Here is a 22438-nt window from a genome sequence, read left to right on the forward strand (position 1 = left end):
GGTCGGAATGACAGCATGCGTGTTACCAAAATGTCCGGGTAAGTTTTCACGCACCAAAGTCCGGCTCGTACATACACATTGATTTTACACACCGGACTTAGGTTTTTTTTCAAAAGGAGGGAATACGCATATGCGTATACCCTAAATAACACTGATTGGGGGGGGGGGACGGGGGGACGGGGGGCGGGGGGACGGGGGGACGGGCTTGCATGAAAGTGATGAAACTGTATCAATCTAGAATCTAATTATTTAATTGCCTTTAATAAATAGTTTTCTAATTGTGTGACCTACTATCCCATAATTCAGACATTAAGCCTGAACTCTGAAGGCGCCTGTTGGCCCGAAAAATAGCAGAATTCTTTTGATGTTTAGAAGTGAATCTTTCGACAGATGCTAGATTTTCGGGGTCGAACTTACCGGTACCTACACCGGTACTCACATCACATTATTTCGGTTATTGTTTGTCCTTCACAGACACCCACATTGCACTAACTGCAAGTCAGCGCGTGTGTATCGTCCGATTTTAAACTAGAACTTTACCATTCTACAACATGTCTTCTAGGTACGACAGAGCAATCACTGTTTTTTCACCAGATGGCCACTTATTTCAGGTAGAATATGCCCAAGAAGCTGTGAAAAAAGGATCAACTGCGGTAAGTTATTATGTATTTACTTCTCATGGTCAAATTGCTCTGCGCTCAAAAAAACTGATCATTGTCTTGTCCCACACGTTGAAAATGAAGGAGTGTTACAGAGTGACATAAATGATTGCATTGTTTTGTGCCAAATAAAATTTATCGCTGGTTGCCGGTGAATGCTGTTTTTGTGATAAGAGTACAGACTACGCTATATCTACTGCTTCTTAGCTTGACATTTATAAACTCAACAGAGCTGGAGAATGTAGATCTAAGTAGAACTAGAATAGACTAGATGAGGACTGAACATGCTGAATAGTGTTAGTGAATTGGTTTCAATTTTCTTTTTCATTTTGTTTTGAAAAAAAGTTTTTTCGTACAATTAGTCTATGAGAAAAATTGGCGCTAGTGCAGAAGTCTAGCCAAAATTTTGGCCCGTAACTCCAGCATGGAGAAACCCTACTAAAACATACCCAAAAGGAAGTAAATATTCATCAAATGTCCAAATAAAGGTCATGATTTAAGTCGATATGTTTGTTACCTGTTTCCTGTCAATTTTCTCATCTTTTTCGAGGTATTTTTCCTAAAAATGAAGACTTGCACCTAATATGCACCTTCTCACAGGATTCACGGCAAACTGCAGCACATTACAATGGCATACTGTACCGACAGTGGGGTGCAGGCATGCACGTGTGTTCAGTTAGCAACTCTAATCTTAGTTTACAGTCGCTAAATGAATCGACCTCAACAAATCGACAGTCACAATGTCGCACCCTAAGGTCTCCCTAAAGTTGCGCCCCTGACAATTTACAGGTTTTTATGTATACATGTGTGACCTTTTAAGGTATGGATTCAGCGCTCTTGGCCACAAAGATACAAAACGTGTCTTCGCCAGGATTGACAATAGATATCCGACATGTGTGAGTTGGCAAGACAGAAGTCTACATTAGCCACTCTTCAACCCCAAAGTAAAGGGGTCCCCGGTAGGAAAACATCCTTGGAACGCTTTGGCGTCCAATCATGGCGGCTCAGCCACAGCCGGGGTAATAATATGATATTTGTGGTAGTTACACTTTACAAATGAACATATTATTTTTATTAACATTGCTCTTCTTGTCCAATTCAGGTTGGTGTGCGTGGAAAGGATCTGGTAGTCCTGGGTGTGGAGAAGAAGTCGGTTGCCAAGCTGCAGGAGGAGAGGACAGTCAGAAAGATATGTGTTCTTGATGACCACGTCTGTATGGCATTCGCTGGTAAGTCGGTATACCTTAAGCAGGGCCCACCACCCGCATACATGTAGGCTAAATGGCAAACAAGCATTTACATTGATCCTTAGCTATCATATTATTCAAGAAATGGTGAAGACCCCCTCGTTTTTGATGATTTCTTTAAAATCATTACCAGTGCCACTATGTTTAACCATGTACACAAAAGTTTATTGGAGAGGTTTTACTATTCGCAGTGCTTTTTCTTTGTTTAATCGAAAACAACACGCTATGATATCCAACTTCAAAAACTTCACAAATGGTGTTTACTGGAAATGGAAAGATTTCATTTTTACCGTGCAATGTAGAAAGAAAGAATGTACTTTCTTTCCATGCAATTTCTACTCATGCTTCAATATGAAACTGTTTATTGTGTAAATTTTATTACTAGAAATATCCAGTTTATTACTGTTGCCTGAGCTACTTTGCTTGGGCAAAATTTTGCTGATGAGTGAAAAGGCAAAATATTGTTTGAAACATGAACTGTGAATTAGATTGATTTGATGACTTCATGCATCATGATTGGCCCAAATTCTCTTGTCTGACATAAGCATTCATAAAGTAGAAGTTAATTCCTTTGAGATTTATTCAGCAAATCACATTTTGTTTCATTTTTGGACCCTATGAAGAAAATGGAGCAATCAGTATGACATGGTTGCAGCACAGATAAGGTGCTGGATGCTATTTTAGTATTCTAGAAACAAAGTTTCTTGCCTGATGCCTAGACGAAATGTAATCCAAAGCAAAAGCTCAAGAACTTTTCCTAAAAAAGAAAGAGAGGACGTATTCTGTATAAAACAAAACTGAATCTCAACTTTGTTTCATCTGGCATATTTCTATCTTTGTTCCCTTACAGGCCTGACAGCAGATGCACGCATCCTCATCAACAGGGCTCGTATAGAATGCCAGAGTCACAGGCTCACTGTGGAAGACCCTGTCACAGTGGAGTATATCACTCGCTTCATGGCCCAGCTCAAACAGGTATGTATTAAAGCGGGACTGCACTACTTGTAGCTACTTGCGCCCTCTATACAGCCAACAATGCTTAAGCGGTACCCATTGATCCCCCATGGTCCCCTTTTTCTTATGTTAATTGAGAGCTGATTTGATGAGATAACCACCTGTCTAGTAACCTTGCAGGGCGGTCTATTCCCTCCTATAAACTAGTACAAATAAGCTTTAAAGGTCTTCATGGAGCATGTTGCCATAATACTTTTTCATACTTTATGGCTGATGAATTTAATTTAGGTAATTTTCAAGAGACTTATTCAAATGTATTTACTGAGGGGAAAAACATGAAAGTGATTTTGAGAAGACATAGAAATTCCTTACAATTTTCTCTCGATCATGAAGTAATTTGTAAGGGATATTGCAATAATTAGTATTAATTATCTGAGAGAATTTCTACAAGAAAAGAAAAACGTAGGAAATGGTATTGTGACAAGTGAGTCTGTATGAAATGAATTCTGGTCCATGAGCTGATAATGATATATTCATATGATGTAGACATTCCTTTAGATAAAGCTTGCATGCAATATAATACACAAATTACGAAGGTTGTATGGAAAGATATGCTGATGTTCCTTACAGTCGTACTGATAACATATAAATGTGTACAATCTACAGATGTATGAATTTATGAGAAATACAATCAAACTTTAGAATTAACATCTAGTTTCTGCTTCATTAGAAAACTTTGCTAATTACGAACTATCCTATCATTTTAATTTCTTTTTATCAGCGCTACACACAAAGCAACGGTCGAAGGCCCTTTGGACTGTCAACTCTGATTGTAGGTTTTGACTACGATGGTTCCCCTAGACTGTACCAGACCGACCCCGCTGGGACATACCATTCATGGAAGGTAAGAAACGACCATCAACGACTCTTTGAGGGTCTCTCTGCACTCTCACCTTACTAACAAATTGAACCATTCATTTTCATTCATGTCCGATCCAAATGTGTGGTATGTGACAGTGACTTTACTCACATGTAGTATAGAGGACATTGCAGTATTTCACTATGTTCATGTTTAAGTCAAATGCTTGAAATGTAACAGAAAGAGTATACTTTTAGCTGAGAGGATATAGCAGCAATAACATCTAGTACTGTATCGAATGATTCGAATCGTCAATTAGTTTGTCATGCCTCCTAAAATTTCTTGAGGGGGTTAAAGGGAGCATAGTCAAAATTGTATTTCCTTAGACTAAAGCATGTTTTCACATGATGCAGTATTAAAAACTGCTAAAAAATCTTTAACGAAGGCAAAGACGATATATTTTGGGGGAGTAAATAACTCAAGTGATCCAACATTTGTTCCAGCAACATTTGCTTTGGGCTTTATTTTATCAAAGATAAAGGATGTGTTTGTAACAAATTTCAAGCATGCTACTTTCATCTCATTTAATTTAGTTCTTGTGGATTTTATTGTATTTTGGTACTTTGGTGAAAGAAAAGGGAGAATATCAAGCTGAATATTTAGGGACTAACTGGCAACTGTAAATGTTGTAAACAGGGAACACAACAACATCCCTCTTTCCATCACAGACAGGCCTGATAAAAACCCGATTTAAATCGGTTTCCCGATTTTTTTTATTTTTCCCGATTTTTTCCCGATTTTTTTTTTCTTCCCGATTTATTAAAAAAAAAAAAAAAAAAAAATCCAGATTTTTTTTTTTTTTTTTTTTTTTTTTTTTTTTACCAATTTTTTTTCTTCTTCCATATTATATTTTATCCTGATTTTCCCGATTTCCCTCTTATTTTTTCTACTCTTCCCTATTTTGCCCTATTTTTGTCCAAATTTGTTTTACTTGAAAGGCGGGAATGTTGATACATGCCATTTTTTCCCCGCGAATCCTCTTCTTTTTTTTTTGCTCAAGGGGGGCGTGGTTGAGGGGAAAACGAAAAACCTATTTTTTTTTTAGTGCTCACTATCACCCCTGCACAGAAATACCTTTCATGCCACTTTCAAAAGATGCCTTAAACCCACTTCTACCATGAGGAGTAATGTATTTTGGTGTACCTATTTTATGAGTCTGTATTTTTTTGTTTTCTCTTCAAATCCCGTGATTTTGTAAGGGTCATTCCTTTTTTTTGGTGCTTCTAAATAAGTATATTCTTTTTGTTGTCTTATCAATTTTACAGGCCAATGCCATCGGACGCAGTGCCAAGACAGTGAGGGAGTTTTTGGAGAAGCATTACTCTGATGAAGTTGTGGAGAGTGAAAGCGAGACGGTCAAGCTAGCCGTGCGAGCCCTGCTTGAGGTTGTCCAGTCAGGCGCCAAGAATATTGAACTGGCTGTGATGAGGAGAGGAGAGCCACTCAAGGTGAGATACTTAACAAAACACATAGATGTGGGCTCTCATGAGGAATTTGACACTATTTGGGTGTTTACCCAGTAAATAATAATAATATGTAGCTTTTATATAGCGCTTAATACAATGTCTCTAAGCGCTTTACAAATATACTATTACCCCCGGTCATTGGATTCAGTGCTTGCCCGCACACACTGTGTGCACAATCTCCACTCCCTGGGGAGCATTTGAGCCAGGTGTAACTTGACGCTCAAAACTGTTTGACCAACAATGACGGTCGCATCCTCCCGGGTACCCATTTTAACACCTGGATGGAGAGTAGCAAGTGCAGGTTCATATCTTGCCAAAGGATATTAGTGCCGTGTCGGAATTCGAACCCTTGACCTTCGCATCTCCAGTCAACCGCCTTAAACCACTCGACCACGACATTCCCACTAATAGTAATCATCAAAAGCAATTTTGAGTAGATGTGTCTTAAAGGTATAGACCAGTTCTGGTCATGCGATTGCATTGTGAAAGAAAAGTTGTGGAATCGATCAGAAAAGGTTGATCATCTAGCATATAAGTATTGGGTGTGTACTGCAAGGTTCTGGAATCATCAAAGTGATAAGAAATTTGGCCCAGTCTTGGAAAAGTAACAAACACTGTACTCAGAAAGATGTATTTGGGACTACACGATATCTATCCAGGCCGGATCGATATGATAATTTACCAAATATATCAATTAGTAGGCGGTTTCCCAGGAAAATTTGTATGATCACGTATTAGTCAAAAAGTTCTTTCACATGATTGGTAATAAGAGCTTCCATTTCATTTTTTTAAATGGGGGCGTTTTCATAACTGGTTTCTACCTTTAAACGATAATGGCTCAATTCTTCTGTTGTAGGTTCACTAAAAGGATAAAGCAAAAGGGTGCTAGCCATGAATATGATAAAGGCTCATCCAATCTCCACATTTTGCTCTTTAGCAGGGTTTAGGTGATTGCTGTTGGCTGTTCAGTATTTTGTGCCCATATGATATACAATTATATCATGACAATATTTTTCTTGTGCTTTGTCTTCATCAGATGTACGAAGTATCAGAGGTGGAGAAGTACGTCACAGAGATCGAGAAGGAGAAGGAGGAGGAAGCCGAAAAGAAAAAGCAGAAGAAAGGAGCCGCAACTTCATAATGATTAGTCGGAGCATGTCTTGTATATTGTTTTTGTATGTTCAATTGAGAGGCCCCTCCACAGTTGGTCTGCAATTTCTGTATTGATGAAATTGGACCAAAGTGTTAAAAGAAACCTGGTATAAGCACAAAACAGAAATTTTGTGTTTGGAATGGTTAGGGTCCTACCATATTGTACCGTGTATAGATTTTCCTAGTACATAATCCTTCCTATGAAGAGAATTTTAAAAAGAGATAACGTTTCTGATCATAGATCACATACCTGTCCCAATATGAACATTTCATTTTTTTTAATGTCTTCATGTCATGTTAGTATGTACAATCAATATTTGTTTGTAATACATGTAGTTTGTACAATCGCCTCTTATAGGCTATTCAACAATGTGATGTTGAGCCATGGAATGAAATTTTCAAGAAACTCACGAAAATTAACCCCATGAAGAATACATCTTATCTTATTTGTTAATGTGTCACAGCATCTAAATTGCAGTTGAAAGATGCATAAACTAAGTGGTGGAAAATTAAAACAGCCCCATTTAATAACTTTTCAAAAGACACATGGCAACATGTTGTTGATATAAAGAATAATAGCACTCTGTATGTGTATGTTATGCTAGATCATAATGGGTTACACATGGGCCCAATTCACCCATCTGTCTATGTGGATACGGTAACTTGATTTCATTCGCTTGTGAGCCTATTGTGAATTATACTTGTGGTCTGTTGAATAACTGGCTTGATCAGTTTAAAACTACCCGAACCGAGGGGTATCATCAAGCGACTCATTCATGAAATGGAATGTTAATCCTCAATCAATTTGTTGTACAGGTGTCCCATTTGTGGATTGGAATCATATGTTTCATGATTGTGTAAAAGGTATGGGGTGGTATTTTGAAAACTATGTTATATTTTATGTTGATAAAAGTATGTTTTAATTGCCATATCAAATCTAATTAGGACATGTCATTGGTTAATTTTGGAGAAAGCTGACTGTGTGCGCATACAGACATCTACGTGATAAGCGTCTACTCTACTCAATTTGTTATGACAACTAACATACTATTCAGTAACATAAAAGACAGCATTGTTTTCAGAATACGAACCATGGAGAGCCTCTGTAATAATATACCAAATGTCATTAAATTTGAATAATACTGTCAAAGTTGTACATGTATGTACAGGGTTGAACACACAAAAGAGCTCATGTCCTTGCTTCTATGGCTTGTTTAAAAGTTTTGACACTTTCAAAAACCAGTTGAAATAATCACTAGGTCTTTTCTTCTATCTTGACATATACCTAACAATTTTAGGCTTTTCAACATGAAGTCAGATGAAACACAATGAGAGTAACTAAAGACAATTACTATATAAACATCAATACCAAGATTGTAATATTATGATTATGATGTACAGATGTTGCATGCCATGTAATATACTGTAGCAAGGCTCTTTTTTCTTTTTTTTGTGTGTATTCTGTAGAAATATGGTCATTTTGCAAAGCAAAACATTAAAATTCTTTTCCAACACTATACTACATGAATTTGTTTGCTTTGTATGTTTGTTTTAGTAAATTAATTTATCTTAAACCAATGGACCAATAATGATGGAGCTAACATAATTTACCATCTAAATATGATTCTCAGAAAAGATAAGACAATGAAAGATACTGACAAAATTTGTATGATTCATTTCATGATTGTTTTATTTGTTACCTTTTTTACCGCGAAGGTAAAAAATAAAATCACACATTCACATAGAATTTAACACATTGTGTTTCCTAGAAAGGGAACTTGGTATTCCGATTGGACTCCCTTTAATTACAAATATAAATTCAAAATTGTATGTTCTAGCATGATGATGTCAAGATGATGAAAGTGATGACCATGAGGATGATGATAATAATGATGATGGCTTGATGGTAATTACTATTACCTGTATGATGATGATGATGATCAAGATTTAGTTGACGTTGATGAAAATGATGATTTAGATATTACCATACAACCAGAATCACTTGGCCCTTGGAAGAAAAGAAAGCCAAATTTGTGAACAAGTCTGTACTGTCTGTATAACCTAGGCAGAGATGTACTTCATAATACATTTATAGTAAGGGAAAATCACAGCCTCAAATGCTTTGGCAGTGCTTCTTGATAAACAATTTAAATTTTAAACCTAATCCTCAAAATCCATCTTTCAATATGAAAGAAAGAAATGTACAGCATTTAACACTACATGATCCACTTTATATTATGACCATCTCTTTGTTCAAAAGCATCCCAAAATAACTTCAGCTTTGCTCGAGTTGGTCCCCAAATTACTGACATCACACTCAATAAGGCAAGTCCTAGTACTTTGTCCCATACATTTAGCAATAACGTCATAAATGTACATTTCAGTATACATGCACCCGTGATAAGCATATGATGACGCAGTGCAATCTCTGTGAAGCACTTTATGAATGTTAATTATCATCATTAACATCGTATTTTGTTGATAGCTGTAACTATAGCTTGGATCACACACAAAAATGAAAGACAATTATACATTTAATGCTAATTACCTTCATAATTCTATGAGACTTGGTCATGTATTAAACACAAAATATTCACAGCACAATTCATAAACCTTTTTCTTGTATTTTTCCCCAAACATTGTCACTACACAATTTGTCAATAGTCACTGATAATCCATAAATAGATTCACATAATTTCTTATCATTTCACACTTGTGGTACATTTCATGTAATCCTTTCAACAGTTCTCAAGCATTTGTAGGAACACTGTTCAATTTAAAAAAAGACATCAATATCACTCTGTGACCTTTGAACTCTAACCTACAAACCCCCAAAACTGATTGACAGAAGCCAATCCTGTAATATAACTAAAGCCAAGTCTGCTACCAAGTATACCTTGGATACTACATATTTTTAGATTTAATTCTGTCTACTTGACAATATAACCTCTAAAAGGACCATAAAATATAATCAGTTTGCTTTCACATATTACTGGTCAAGTCTGCCGTAGAAACCACCTTTATAGAATGACCACATGTCCATACGGACCATATTCTGTGCTCTTCTAAAAAAGTGTCTCTCATTGATACATTTATTAAAGGAACCTGTCTCGAAAGACCACCTCCCTACAAAGACCATTTCTCTTGTCTCCCTTAAGTATGTACATATCGGTTTAACTGTACCTGTGTTTCTAAAGACACTCCAGAAAAATAGAATAATCATTAAAATGGAAGAGAACCCAATTTCCCTGGTAGTGGAGGTATATCAAGTTGTCCAAGTCCTCAAATTTCATATCTCTGAATGTACATGTATCACTGTCTGTGAAGGTCACATGATGTCTTGTTATCTGTGGTCAGCTCCAACTGCTTCTGATACAGAACTAAAACCATCTTTCCTGTAAATAAAAAACGTACAAGCAAACAAAAGTAACTAAAAAGGGCAAAATATATGAGAAATTGAAAGCGTTAACTTTGCTTCCGTAAGAATTTTAGATCAAATTTAACTGGTACATCACATATATCATTATAAAAACGTAAGCCATCAACATTATTTCCATCATATTTAACTTTTACATTTATTTCACAACATAGATACGTAATTGTTGGGGATTTTTGTCAATACTCAATTGACATGTTTTATTAATTGTCTTCATTAAAACATAATGATAAAGGATTTATTAACTAAAAAAGTGTATCTCATTTTGAAGATCACCAATAGTTACATGATTCTATGACTCAAGGATGACTATTAAATTTATCCTTCCCAACTTCCAAAAGTAAATACCTTTCAATAGCCTGATGCAATAAAATTGTCAAACTACATGCAGCAATAAGGTTTTTATCAAATATCACAGGTTTTGTTTTCAATTTATGAAAAACTTACTTCAGCAAGTCCTCCAACTCTCTCTTAATCTTTGACGGGAGAGGCGGTCCTTCGTATGCAAATGCGGTGTAGAGTTGAACCAATGAGGCTCCAGCTTTGATCTTCTCATAGGCATCTTGACCTGAGCTGACCCCACCCACTCCAACGATAGTCATTTTACCTGAAGATTGGAATGATTGGAGAAGACATGTATAGAAACTTATCTGGATTTCAAGTAAAGGTGAGTACTGGGGGTTGTTTCATAAAGCTGTTCGTAAAGTTACGCATGACTTTACGAATGACGTACCGTAAATATGAAAAGCCAAATGGGATGTTCAATCATTATTTACTGCATCAACTAAAGTTGAACTGTGCAGATGTAGATTGACATTCTTATTATAACAAACATTTTGAATGCAAAGTATATTGTTTTGCCATAATTTAATTGAGGTACGGTAATCGGAAATATAGTCACACTTTGTTAATCCATCAGGAAAAACTTTGGGCATCCTATCTGGCACTTCATATACAAGTCGTTCGTAAAGTCATGTGTAACTTTACGAACAGCTTTATGAACACCCCCCTGGTAGTATAAAGGAAAATATAATAAACCCTGTTGAATATGGTCTTTTAAGTGTTTTGTTCCACATGCATCATAATACTGATATGCTATATATTTTACATTACCATAGCCTTTGTCATTTTAATACTAGCTGTTCAACAACAAAAAGCCAGTGACCTCCCCTATCACTTTATTTTGTGATCAACTCATCGTCCAATTACCCTTTCGCAGATTATTTCATTTTTTACAGAAGCAATTTATACAAAATTAGCTTTGTAGCATGTCGTGTTCTTTTTTTTTTTATCCTAAAATTCAAAGAAAAGTAATAAAAAGAATTTTAAAAACCTTGACATTTAAGATACAAGCACAAAGGGTGTTCTCTTTGCACAAATATTCTGAAGGCTCACAAGACTCAAAATTACAGCCACATCATAGACCTTTATTAAAGACCTTCAATCTCCTGGACTGTACTGGTTTCTCACCATTTGTTAATCTGTACATATCACTGACTGTTGCCGTGGACATGTCTTTTAAAGGAACACCACTCAATCCACCAGTCTCTCCCTTATGTTTCCCCTCCAAGCTCTCGGGACGGGTTATCGTTGTGTTGGTTACGATGATGCCTTCTACAGAACCCTGAGAAGAAAAAAAATCAAACACATTTTGTTATTTTTATACTAAAATGTTGAAGAAAATAGGGCATACACATTATCATCCAAACGTTATACTGGACTACCCTGTCATTCGATTACACCAGAAGGTCCAGCATCTCATCAATATTTTCAAATGAATTGGGATATTTCAAGATAATTTTTTTGCATGGATTTATTTGTACTTGATTTTCAAAGAGGAAATTGTACTTTTCTCTTGTCGATTCAACCTTCCATACAAGAGAAAAGGCAAATTTAATACTAATCTAGATAGTGATGATATATAAAGCTTTGATGCAGTATAAATTATAACTTATAGTACTCTCAATAATTCTATGTCACAGCAGTTCGGCCATAGAGACAGATATTTTGACAAATGACCTTTTGAACTTTTGCATCTCAGGTGGTCCATCAAGAACATGCTCCATGATCATTAATGACATTCCTCCTTGTTTACAAAATTCATTGTTCTAGTGTATTTCTTGTAGATTTCTTATGCCCTGTAATGTACAAGCTCTCCTTTGTCACACACCTGTTTTCAAGAGTAAATTTCATATCAGCATAGGTAGGTTTCATACCTACAGTGTACATTTCACAGGAAGCATGTCCTGTGTAATATACAACCTGTCACTCCAGTAGATACATGACCTACATATATCTTGAGCCAACTTAAGGTCAATGACACTGGAATTGTGAAGTGCACAAACTTGAAACTTATCAAGATGTTTCTTTCATTTTCAATAGGGATGTCTAGCAATAGAGAATTTGGTTGATTGCTGGTAATTTCAATTTTCCATCAATACAAAGGTTGCAATTTTTTCTCATGCCCCATAATGACATATCCACAGAAAAATCTGCAGTTTCTCATATTAAAACAGTTTTCATATTTTCCCCCTTCTTTCTTTTTTGTTGTTCTAGTATTATGATATTCTGAATACTTTGAAGTGCAAAATGAAAGATTGCTTTGACCAAAGATTATTATCAAATCATCTAACATATTTTGTTGAACATATTTTGTTGGAAGTCCATTTTCAATTCTCCTACCTTTTTGCCCATGACCACTGCGGCTATATCCTCCTTATCAGCTTGGGTTAAATCAGGAGCTATCTTGACGAGAACTGGAGGTTTGGGTGTACAAGGCAAGAGATCTCGCGTGGCAACTACCTGTGACATCGACCAAGAAAAGATATAAATTCAGCACACATTATTTTATAAAGGGTGTACCGGTACTCCATAATTCTGTCAATAATGAAGAAACTTTTTTGAAGTAGTGGACAGGGACACAGACACACAGACACAGTCGTGTGTTGTAATAACATTTTGGATATGATGGGTTAAAGGACCGCATAGGGGACAATATACTTTTTTTTGGGGGGGGGGTAATGATATCCTGTCAATATTGGATCCAAACCATCAACAATGCTTTTCATATCTCTTTGTCTGGTGTTACTAAAACTGATTTACCTTAAAAATCAGTTGTTGGATAGCTCACTATCTCTTATTTTATCAGTCTAGTCTTATACTTTTACCTTACTCAAAATCAAGCCCAATTAACAGATGGATTCAAAGTGTAGGTGCATCTTGGATATGAGTAGGGATATGATCAATACAAAGCAATTACACACAAAAAGGTCCTGTGTGCAAACACTGTATTTAGTTATGGTGCAGGGGTGGCTTAAAATAGAGGCATGTAATCTAGCTGATGCAATAACAATGTAGAACAAAGAGATATTGATAAGGCTCTCATCAAACTTATCATTTGGATTGTAAGATAGGCAACCGACACTTAAATTGCTAAACTCAAGGGGAATGGACAAAAAGCAAAGAGATAATACCAACATTATCTTATTTGTGATATTTTTTTCAGTAGCACACAATCTATTAACCCTTTGACTACTGAATTTACTCACTTCCGTAGGCTTCATACATGACCACCCTGGTTCTGTAGGCAATGGGTTAAGGCGTGATTCTTAGGTTAACCACATGATTTAAGAAACCCTTTTTGAGACAAGATGAAAGACAACACACCTGCTCAATAAGCTCTGCCAACTGTTGCCTTCCCTGCATGGCTCTCAGGCCTGGTGTGTTTGGACTAGAAACATTGATGACCAGGTAGTCCCCAAAGCAGCCTAGCTTCTTCACACCATCCACATAGTCCTGGACCGCACTTGGGGAGGTCTTGTTCTTGCCGAGGTTGACGCCGATGATACCTCTTTGATCTAGCATAGCAAGCATAAATTGAATAAAAGATTACTTTACCAAATAAATTCCACACAGAAGAGAGAGGATGGTGGTCCATGTCTGTTAATAAATGGTACATATCAATTCAAAATCAGACTTTATTTTCCATGTTGAAGAAAAGAAGAAAAAAAAAGGAAACCTCCACTGGCATCAGATGAAGATTAAGGCTTGTCCATATATAACATTGTAAACTGCTACAATTTTGAAAACAAATTAAATAACGCTTATAGGACCTTTGTTGTACAAAGCTACCTTTTTTTTTCATCCTCACTTGCAATTCATTAACTTTGTGGTTACCTGCGTCATACAAAAACAAGCCTTAAGTGCTAGTGGAATAAATTAGTTATAACATGGACAACCTCTGTTTTTTCTGATATGCAAAAAATCAGAGCTCCTCAACTCTTCTGATATTATAAGATGTAAGCATGAATAAACATCAACAACATGAAGTGCATTTATCTAGCAACAGAAAGTTACCCTTTTCTGACATGATCAGTATGGTAAATAAATGAAAAATATCTTGTAATATCAATATCAATCTTACAAAGTGCATAACAATAACAAAGGTCATGCATATTACATTTCACAAATCTTTTTAAAAAAACGTAAAACTGCATTTATTTGATAGATTTAAATATAAAACAACAATGTTATTAACCTTACCTTGAGGTAGATGTGCTGCTTTCTTTTGTCTTTCCTTTAGCCTTTGATGTACTACATCATGTCCAACACTATTAAATCCATATCTGAGGGTAAAAAGCATTGAAACTCATACATGTTTGGTGTGTTATTCTTCAAATTGAAAGTCCTCTCACCATTCTAATCTTCGAATATCCATATACCTTATTGTTTTTCTCATAATTTCTAGCTTCCTGCAAATGACTCTTGCCTCTCTCCAATTCCCCCTTTTATGTGTTTATTTCTTCCAAATGAAAACAGTTAATCTACATCAATGTGGGAAAACAAGAAATAATTCATTGATAAATTCAATGATAATAAAAATATACCTGAAAATTGGAATAAGATAATGCTTTTATATTAAGGATTCTTGAACTCCTCATAATTCAGGTTCAAGCATTTTAAATGGACTGACTTATCATATGTTCTACAATATTCATCATTGTTGTTTAAATCAATAATTTCAGTAATATCAATCAATGGGCATTTAAAATGTACATCTCAATCAATAATCAATGGCACATAAGAAAAAATAAAAGCATATAAACGAGTTTCCATGGCCCTATTCCAGGCATTTATACAAAGTGTTGTCAATTTTGCTTTAAAGTTGTCCATCAGGGCCCCCGTCTCATAAAAAGTTGTGATATCAATCGCAAGTCCTCTTTTCAACTTCAAGTTTGCAGTCCCCTATCTCTTATGGACATAATTGCAATCGATATAAATCGCTAATAAGTTGCAATTAAGAACTACTAAATATATCTCTGATCATGACGTTTAAATCTGACTCTTTCCATACCTATTGATAATCGCCTTGTCTTCTGTCAGTCTGAACACTCTGGGTTTCGGGTTTCCTTCTTGGGGTTCAGGGGTGACACTGCCGACCTCTACGAATCCAAAGCCAGTCTTAAGGAGACCATTCATGGCCTCTGCGTGCTTGTCAAACCCCGCTGCCATACCAAGGGGGTTGGTGAATTCTAGACCCATGGCCTTGCAGTGCTGAGACGGAAAGAAGAGCATATAACAACTAATAAAGAGAATTTGCAAATCATGATATTAACGGATGGATTTGGGACTCGAGGAAGAACGGACACTGAATACTCTAATTACTCAAGCTATAGTAAAGCACCCACTATTAAATACTCAAGCATTTTACCCATTAACTACTGAATTCTCTCAGTCCCAAATGTTTGTTTGTTTGTTTGCTTTTATTTCTGCGTTCAAAATAAAACAATACATAATATAAAATGTGTTTACAAAGATAATATACAAATCAATTCATAAGATAAACAATATAGTCATGATACATAATGAATACAAAATAAGGAAGTGAGCTTAAACTTTTTTTATAGATATATATATATATATACGCACATATACATACATATACATATATATATACATAAATGTTCAATATAGCCGCCTGTAATCATAGGTAATAATTTTTTGTTTTGTTTTACTAGGTAATACTACTTTGCATCACCTGGGTTGAGAGTGCCAAATGAAGATTAGCATCTTGCTACAGCAAGTTAATTACCGTATACAAAAAATATTAAATCCCAACATAACTCAAGCTGGAAAATATGTAAAATGTGTGTATTATCTAAATCAAATTGTATCCAACAACAAGAAAAAGAGGCTGCATCTGTACTTCATACAAATTGATCAATCTTCCCTAAATAAGTCTTGTTTTCATAAGACAGTGAAAACAATAATCTATACCTCACAGAAGTTAGAAAATGCTAAATAAAAAATAAAGTCTTGAAGACTCTGTGATAAGGCTTTGAAAGTATTCCCTCATAATGTACATCTGTAAAGGTGAATGAGCTATAGCTGTTTCATACATTGAAATTACAAAAAAATAATTTACAAAATGACAGCTGTACATTAACTGCTCAAGGGGATCTGTTTTTATTGGCAATAGGTCTGTACATGTACACACACATATATATATATATATATATATATATATATATATAAAGATTCCATGAGAACACATTTTAATTTTACAAAATATTCAATGGATACAAAAATGTGTGATTTTCAGAGGCAAGTGGCCTTTCTATACAGGTGGGTCATCAAACAGGTTTGACTAATAAAAAAGAAGCAGTGATCAATAAATACCAGTATAGGAGGATCTTTGTATTTGCTTCTTGGCACCAGACCCCAAGCTGCGGCTTTCACGGCCAAGACATGCGCTCTCTCTGGATCAACCCAACGGAATACTGGCATCACAAAGTCACGGTAGAACTTCTCGTTGCCATTGGCGATATTGATGCCGACGAATAGCACAGCACCCCCTCCTAGGATGGAAGTGGCACTCTGAAGCTTTTGCTGAAATTAAGAAAAAAAATGTTGACGTTGATAATAATAATAATAATCATCATCACCATCTTCATCATCAATAATGATAATAATAGAAGCAACAAAAACTTAACAACAACAATAAATAATAATAAAATAACAATAATAATATTAACAATAACAATATTAATAATAATAAAGATCAAACTAACCATAATAATAATAACCATAATGATAATAATAGCAATGATAATATTAATAATATTAGTAATAATAATAATGTTTTGAAAATTGTAGTCCACAAGGGTTTGGTGGCTGGCCTGATAATCACTGATATACTTCTTTACAAAGATTTCAAAACAGTTGTGCATAAAATATTTTGATTTAATTTAAAGGAACCCAAAAGGACAATCTATTTTTAACTGATTACTTTAAAAGCAAGTCACTAATGGGTATATTTAGTTCCTCCCATTCTCAGATATAAGTTTTTAAAGAATGTTGTAGCAAATGAGCGAAAAGACAAATAGATAGCCGGAGAAAGGGGATGTATACACTGGGCTAGACCAAAAAATTTCTGTCTCTTTCATTTGTTAGCCTCTGATTTGGGTAGGGTCAGCTCCTCTCTACGTGGGTAGGGTCGGCTCCTCTCTCTAGAAAGGAGCCGACCCGACCTATCCAAATCAGAGGCTAACGAACGAAAGAGTCAGAAATTTTCGGTCCAACACTGGGCATGCTGGGCCTGGGTGAATTCCATCTCCACCATCAGCCCCCATCATCATCATCACCATCATCATCATGAACATCAATCACTATTGCCATCTTTCAGTTCACCATCGATCACATCAAGTGTCAACATCAATATAGTTCAATTAACATTAATGTCACCAGCATTAAATCCAACATTATCTCATAATTTTCACCGTTACTAATACTATCATTATCATTCACCAGATCACGTACCATCATCACCTGGTATCATTATCATCACCATGCACCACCCCTACCATCTTCATTATTATTACTAAAGTATTTTAAAAAAAATTATAATTATCACAAACAACAAACAATCATGGCATGTAGACCCTAGAAACTTTTATTAGTAGAAGTAGAATAGTTAAATAAAATTTCATTCAACTTCTGAGTTTGGAGGGGGGAATAGATCTAGATCTAGTCAGGAAAACATATTCATTTTCAACTGGAAATAGTATTACAAGAAATAAGATAGAAGCATAATAACGAACCTTAAGTGACATGGTTGATCTGTTCAACAGAGGATGGTTCTTGATCCAGTTTATTTGTTACCCTATACCGTATACGCGAGAGCTGGGGCTCGTTCCTAGAAACCAACGACAAGACAGTCATAACTTTATCCGCCAACTACGGAGATGTCTCTGATCTTCCTAAACCGTTTCACGAAGAGCTTACTAGCTAGTATCTCGTGAGATCGATATTATCGGCGAGAAGAGGAGCCGAGAATTAGCCTTAGTCGCAATACCACCAGATTATTACAAAATTAATATTAGGGAAAATGCAATTATTTAAATGAATTAGTAATAAAAAAGATTGAAAATGATACCAAGAAATAAGAGATCCAATATACTTCCAAATTTGTGTAGATTAAACAATTGAAGTACTTGTAAAATATAATTGTGAGTTTTTCATTACATGACCAGTGAATCAGTTTTGTTGTTGAGATGGGCACCCCCCGAATATTTTCATTTGATAGTTTATAAAAATACACCCTTATATTATTCTTTGAAAAAATACGATGTAATGAAATTTGTGTTCAATGTTTTTGGCGTCAGCACAATATAAAAATTACAAAACTTCAATATTTCAAAAGTTAAAACATATGTTTAAACCATTCACTTTACATAATTGAAAATAGAATTCATCTCGAAATTAATATGGGTCTGAAAACTAAAGAATACACTTCAAACTATGGCTTGCCTGCCGTGGCAAAATACATATCCCTTCGACGAGTTTACAATGTGGAAATAAAGGCGTATAATCAGTTTATTTAAGTGGAAAAATCCTTAAATACAAACATGGCATATTTTCATGAGATAATCAAATACAAAAAACGATAATTCACTGTTTAAGTGAATGTGTAGAAAAATCATAGTTGGAGGATTTATTGTCCTTTTTTGCCAGCCATAGCCTACCCAATAAATGACATGTGATGGCGCTGCCCATCGACTAAATAGTTATGACAGAGATACGACGGTGTCAGAGGTGTCATAACTCCTTAGTCAGGATGTTGTCGTTGATCTTGGCAAAGAGGGCTTGGTGAAACACGTAGCGGACAAGTTGTTCACTAACGCTGATTTAGTCAAGAAGTTAGACTTATGACGGTTTGTAGGAACGGGCCCCTGCAAGCTTGACATAACAATATATCGGTATACCCAATATATCATGCTTACGAAATTTCGCGCGGGATAGCTCCTTTTCAGCTGTATACGACTAATTTTATAGTAATCGTCATCATTTATTTTGATTTAAAAAATCAAAATAATTATTTTGATGCTTTTAAATTAAATTTAAAAAAACTCAAATATTAAATTATTCTTAAATTACCTTTGTCAACGATAAAATTATAAAACAATTACCTAATTAAATAAAAATATTTATAGGTTACGCATAACAAACGACTATGAGAATTTCAGGTCACCTGATCAAACTGCATAGCGATCATGTGATGAACGAAACCTTCATCTATATCTCGCCGTTTTGTAACTTCTTCCTGTTTTGATCAAGAATGTTTGCTTATTGTCGTCTATTTCTACTGCAAGAGATCAGCTGAGACCTGAGTTATATATGATTGATCAGACACTGACTGATAATTTCGGCGAAGAAAAAAGAAGGCATCCAGATGTGTCTAGTCTCTACTCTAGAGTAGACGGTAGACTTTTTAACTTCCTCTTTTCACGAGTATTTGTCACTAGACTACTTTACTGAGCTGAGCTGAGGAGCTGAGCAGGCAAGAAAATAGATACTAAGATGGGCGCTATCACAGTAACTGCATCACTTCATATATCGTGTATCTTTCTTGTTTTTGCTTTTCTACAGCAAGGGTCTTTTGCTGTTTACTTAGGTCAAAATGATTCATTGAACTTTATGGTACTCGCTGACTGGGGCGGCCAATCAACTTCCCCGTTCGTCACACCCTGTGAGGTGAATGTGGCAAAGCAGATGGGGATTTTAGCGTCAAGTTACGAGTCCCAGTTTGTCCTTGCGCTAGGGGACAACTTCTACTACTTTGGGGTTTCTAGTGTTGACGATCCTCGTTTCAATGAAACATTCGAAGATGTCTTTACAGCAGATTCTCTGCAGGTTCCTTGGTATTTGGTGGCGGGGAACCATGACTGGCACGGCAGTGTTCAGGCTCAGATAGACTACTCCAAGGTGTCCAAGAGATGGAACTTTCCCTCTTTCTATTACACGCTGCGCTATCAGATACCCTCCAGCCAGGAGACGGTCACTTTCATCATGATCGACACCGTCATGCTGTGCGGGAACACCGACGACTCCGACGTGCTGCAGCAACCGACGAAGCCCAAAGATCTGCTGATGGTAACAGAGCAGTTTGCCTGGATTGAGGATCAGCTGAAGGCAACCATGAATGACACCTACGTCATCGTTGCAGGACACTACCCCGTATGGTCAATCGCAGAGCATGGTCCAACAGATTGCCTCGTCAACGGTCTACGACCAATGCTGATTAAGTACAATGTGAGCGCTTACTTCAGCGGTCATGACCACAACCTGCAACACATCAAGGAAGACAACTCCAGTGTGGAATACTTTGTGATTGGATCGGCTCACGTGGTAGATTCTTCGGTGGCTCACAAGGCAGATGTGCCAGCCCCCTGGGTGAAGTTCCACTATGCTGACCAGGCTAGCCTGGGAGGGTTTTCCTACATGGAAGCAACACCGTCGGGAATGGACTTTACCTTTGCTGATGGCAGGGCGGGCAAAAGTCTGTACCATGCAACCATCAAACCAAGGATGTAGAACTTTCTGTCATGAGGTTAATCCTAACTACAGTCAAACTTGTCTATAGCGACCACCCAAGGGAAACACAAAAAGTGGCCTTTGTAGACAGGTTCCTTTAGTAAATGATTCAATGAGAAACCATTTTCAAGGGAAACAACAAATGTGGTCTTTGTAGACAGGTGGTCACTAAAGCAGGTTTGACTGTAGTAGTAATACCCTGCTCTTTCTGAGTGATTGATTGATTTTTCTTTTCTTCTTTTTTGTTTGTTTGTTTTTCTTTTAATGTCAGCAATTGATCATTGGCAAGAAAAAGATCATTAAAAAATAATACAAAAAATGCATTTTGTATGAAGTGAAATATTACATCACTGCTTGAAAAGATTTTAAAGGAATACATTTAAGATGGATATATATGGCACTCAAGCAGAGGTAGGGTTTTTTGAGAGACTTCACATGCAGGCACGTAGCCAGAGTTTGATGTTTGGGGGGGGGGGCGGGGGGGGGGGGGGGGGGTACATGTAATCTAACGAGGTAAAAAAAAGGGGTCTAAAAGAGTTCAACAGATCTTGGAAATTTTTGGGGGGCACATGCCCCTACATGCCCCCCCCCCCTCGTGGCTACGTGCCTGTTCACGTGGATGATAAATGATTTCATATTTGAATAAAATCTATGTATTGTATAGCCATGTATAGATGTGTAAGATGTTTAATCTTTCTGAAAAAAACAATGATGTAATCAGCAATGGAGTGTTGTACACTGTACTTAGAGAAAAGAGATATATTTTTTTGTACGAGAGGATTGATCTGTACCTGGAAAATGGAAGGATGTGATTTGTTGTACTATTTTTTTTTTTACTGATATGCATTCCATTATTGTGTGTGATGAATGATGTTCAACCTGTCCTAAAAATCAGAAGTATATACAGGTACTGGTAGTATGCACTTTTTTGCTGTACTTCAGGTACTTTTGCTGCATTCAGGATCTGTTGCTAAAAATCATATACATGTCAGTTTTGTTACACCTGAAATATCCAATGTATTTGATCTCTGTTAAAAAAAGACCCAAATACTTTTTATTTTCTCTTGAAAAAGATGTGATAAGCAAATTACAGGTGAATGATATTGATCGTGCCTTTTTTTGTCCTCTGTCACTGGACTCGCGAGGGACAATGTTTGTATCTAGCTGTTTTTAACTTTTTTAAATATCTTTTGTCATTACTCTTTCTCTCTCTCTCTCTCTTTCTTTGTATGCAAGTTTACATGTAAATAGCATTAGAAATTATGTTGGAATTTGGTAGCGTAAAAGCAATGAAGGAAAAATGTTTAAACTACTAGCTCTTTCTAATACAAGTGTATACCTGTACCTTTGTTAAATTCAGCTTTTAGAATATGAGCAATGAATAAAAAAGTTATATAGATTAAAAGCTGAAAAAGAGCTCTGGATCACTAAAAAATGAGAATTTTTTTACAAATTCTCAACTAATTATTAAAACTAAAGCATATTTAACAAAGTCAATGATTCTTTAGGACACAATATGTTGCTTGTTGGATTTTTTTTATTTTTTTATTTTTTATTTTTTTTTTTTGGGGGGGGGGCAATTAGATACCAAGTTTTGTTTGATGGCAAGTTGACAACCCCTCCCCATTCAAAAATGTGTAGCATCACCATTGTTAACATAATTGCTAAGTAGAAAAACATATATCTTCCCTATTTTCACGAAGTGACGGTAGTGAGGAAAATCGTAACGCAAA

General features: G+C 36.0%; 3 protein-coding genes across 3 annotated transcripts; 2 read left to right on the plus strand and 1 right to left on the minus strand.

Annotated features, from left to right (window-relative positions):
- The first annotated feature begins 477 nt into the window (after positions 1-477).
- LOC579458 (proteasome subunit alpha type-7) lies at positions 478-7919 on the plus strand. Its single transcript, XM_011681606.2, has 6 exons — positions 478-653; positions 1762-1888; positions 2757-2881; positions 3642-3764; positions 5045-5227; positions 6282-7919. Exons 1-6 carry the CDS (start codon positions 552-554, stop codon positions 6384-6386), a joined length of 765 nt encoding a protein of 254 aa, XP_011679908.1. The 5' UTR covers positions 478-551; the 3' UTR covers positions 6387-7919.
- Positions 7920-9704: 1785 nt separating this feature from the next.
- On the minus strand, positions 9705-18000 carry LOC589543 (dihydroorotate dehydrogenase (quinone), mitochondrial). The gene is made up of 9 exons (XM_789182.5): positions 17933-18000; positions 16512-16721; positions 15187-15386; positions 14376-14458; positions 13500-13690; positions 12516-12635; positions 11304-11457; positions 10281-10440; positions 9705-9792 (listed from the first exon to the last, which is right to left on the minus strand). Exons 1-9 carry the CDS (start codon positions 17942-17944, stop codon positions 9741-9743), a joined length of 1182 nt encoding a protein of 393 aa, XP_794275.4. The 5' UTR covers positions 17945-18000; the 3' UTR covers positions 9705-9740.
- Positions 18001-19368: 1368 nt separating this feature from the next.
- Positions 19369-20826, plus strand: LOC579390 (tartrate-resistant acid phosphatase type 5). Its single transcript, XM_030975968.1, has one exon. The coding sequence runs from the start codon at positions 19692-19694 to the stop codon at positions 20703-20705; it is 1014 nt and encodes a 337-aa protein (XP_030831828.1). The 5' UTR covers positions 19369-19691; the 3' UTR covers positions 20706-20826.
- Positions 20827-22438: the final 1612 nt, after the last annotated feature.

The sequence above is a fragment of the Strongylocentrotus purpuratus genome, unplaced genomic scaffold (genome assembly GCF_000002235.5).
Source record: "Strongylocentrotus purpuratus isolate Spur 01 unplaced genomic scaffold, Spur_5.0 spur5_scaffold_8, whole genome shotgun sequence".
NCBI classification, from domain to species: domain Eukaryota; kingdom Metazoa; phylum Echinodermata; class Echinoidea; order Camarodonta; family Strongylocentrotidae; genus Strongylocentrotus; species Strongylocentrotus purpuratus.

Bases quoted from the DNA above. Each gene is read 5' to 3' on its own strand.
- LOC579458 (XM_011681606.2), top strand. From the start codon at position 552: ATGTCTTCTAGGTACGACAGAGCAATCACTGTTTTTTCACCAGATGGC. The intron at 2,882-3,641 runs GTATGTATTAAA...TCTTTTTATCAG, and splicing joins TCATGGCCCAGCTCAAACAG to CGCTACACACAAAGCAACGG. The intron at 3,765-5,044 runs GTAAGAAACGAC...TCAATTTTACAG, and splicing joins GGACATACCATTCATGGAAG to GCCAATGCCATCGGACGCAG.
- LOC589543 (XM_789182.5), bottom strand. The intron at 12,636-13,499 runs GTGTGTTGTCTT...TCGATGTCACAG, and splicing joins TGGCAGAGCTTATTGAGCAG to GTAGTTGCCACGCGAGATCT. The intron at 9,793-10,280 runs GTAAGTTTTTCA...TTTTATTTACAG, and splicing joins GAGTTGGAGGACTTGCTGAA to GAAAGATGGTTTTAGTTCTG.
- LOC579390 (XM_030975968.1), top strand. From the start codon at position 19,692: ATGGGCGCTATCACAGTAACTGCATCACTTCATATATCGTGTATCTTT.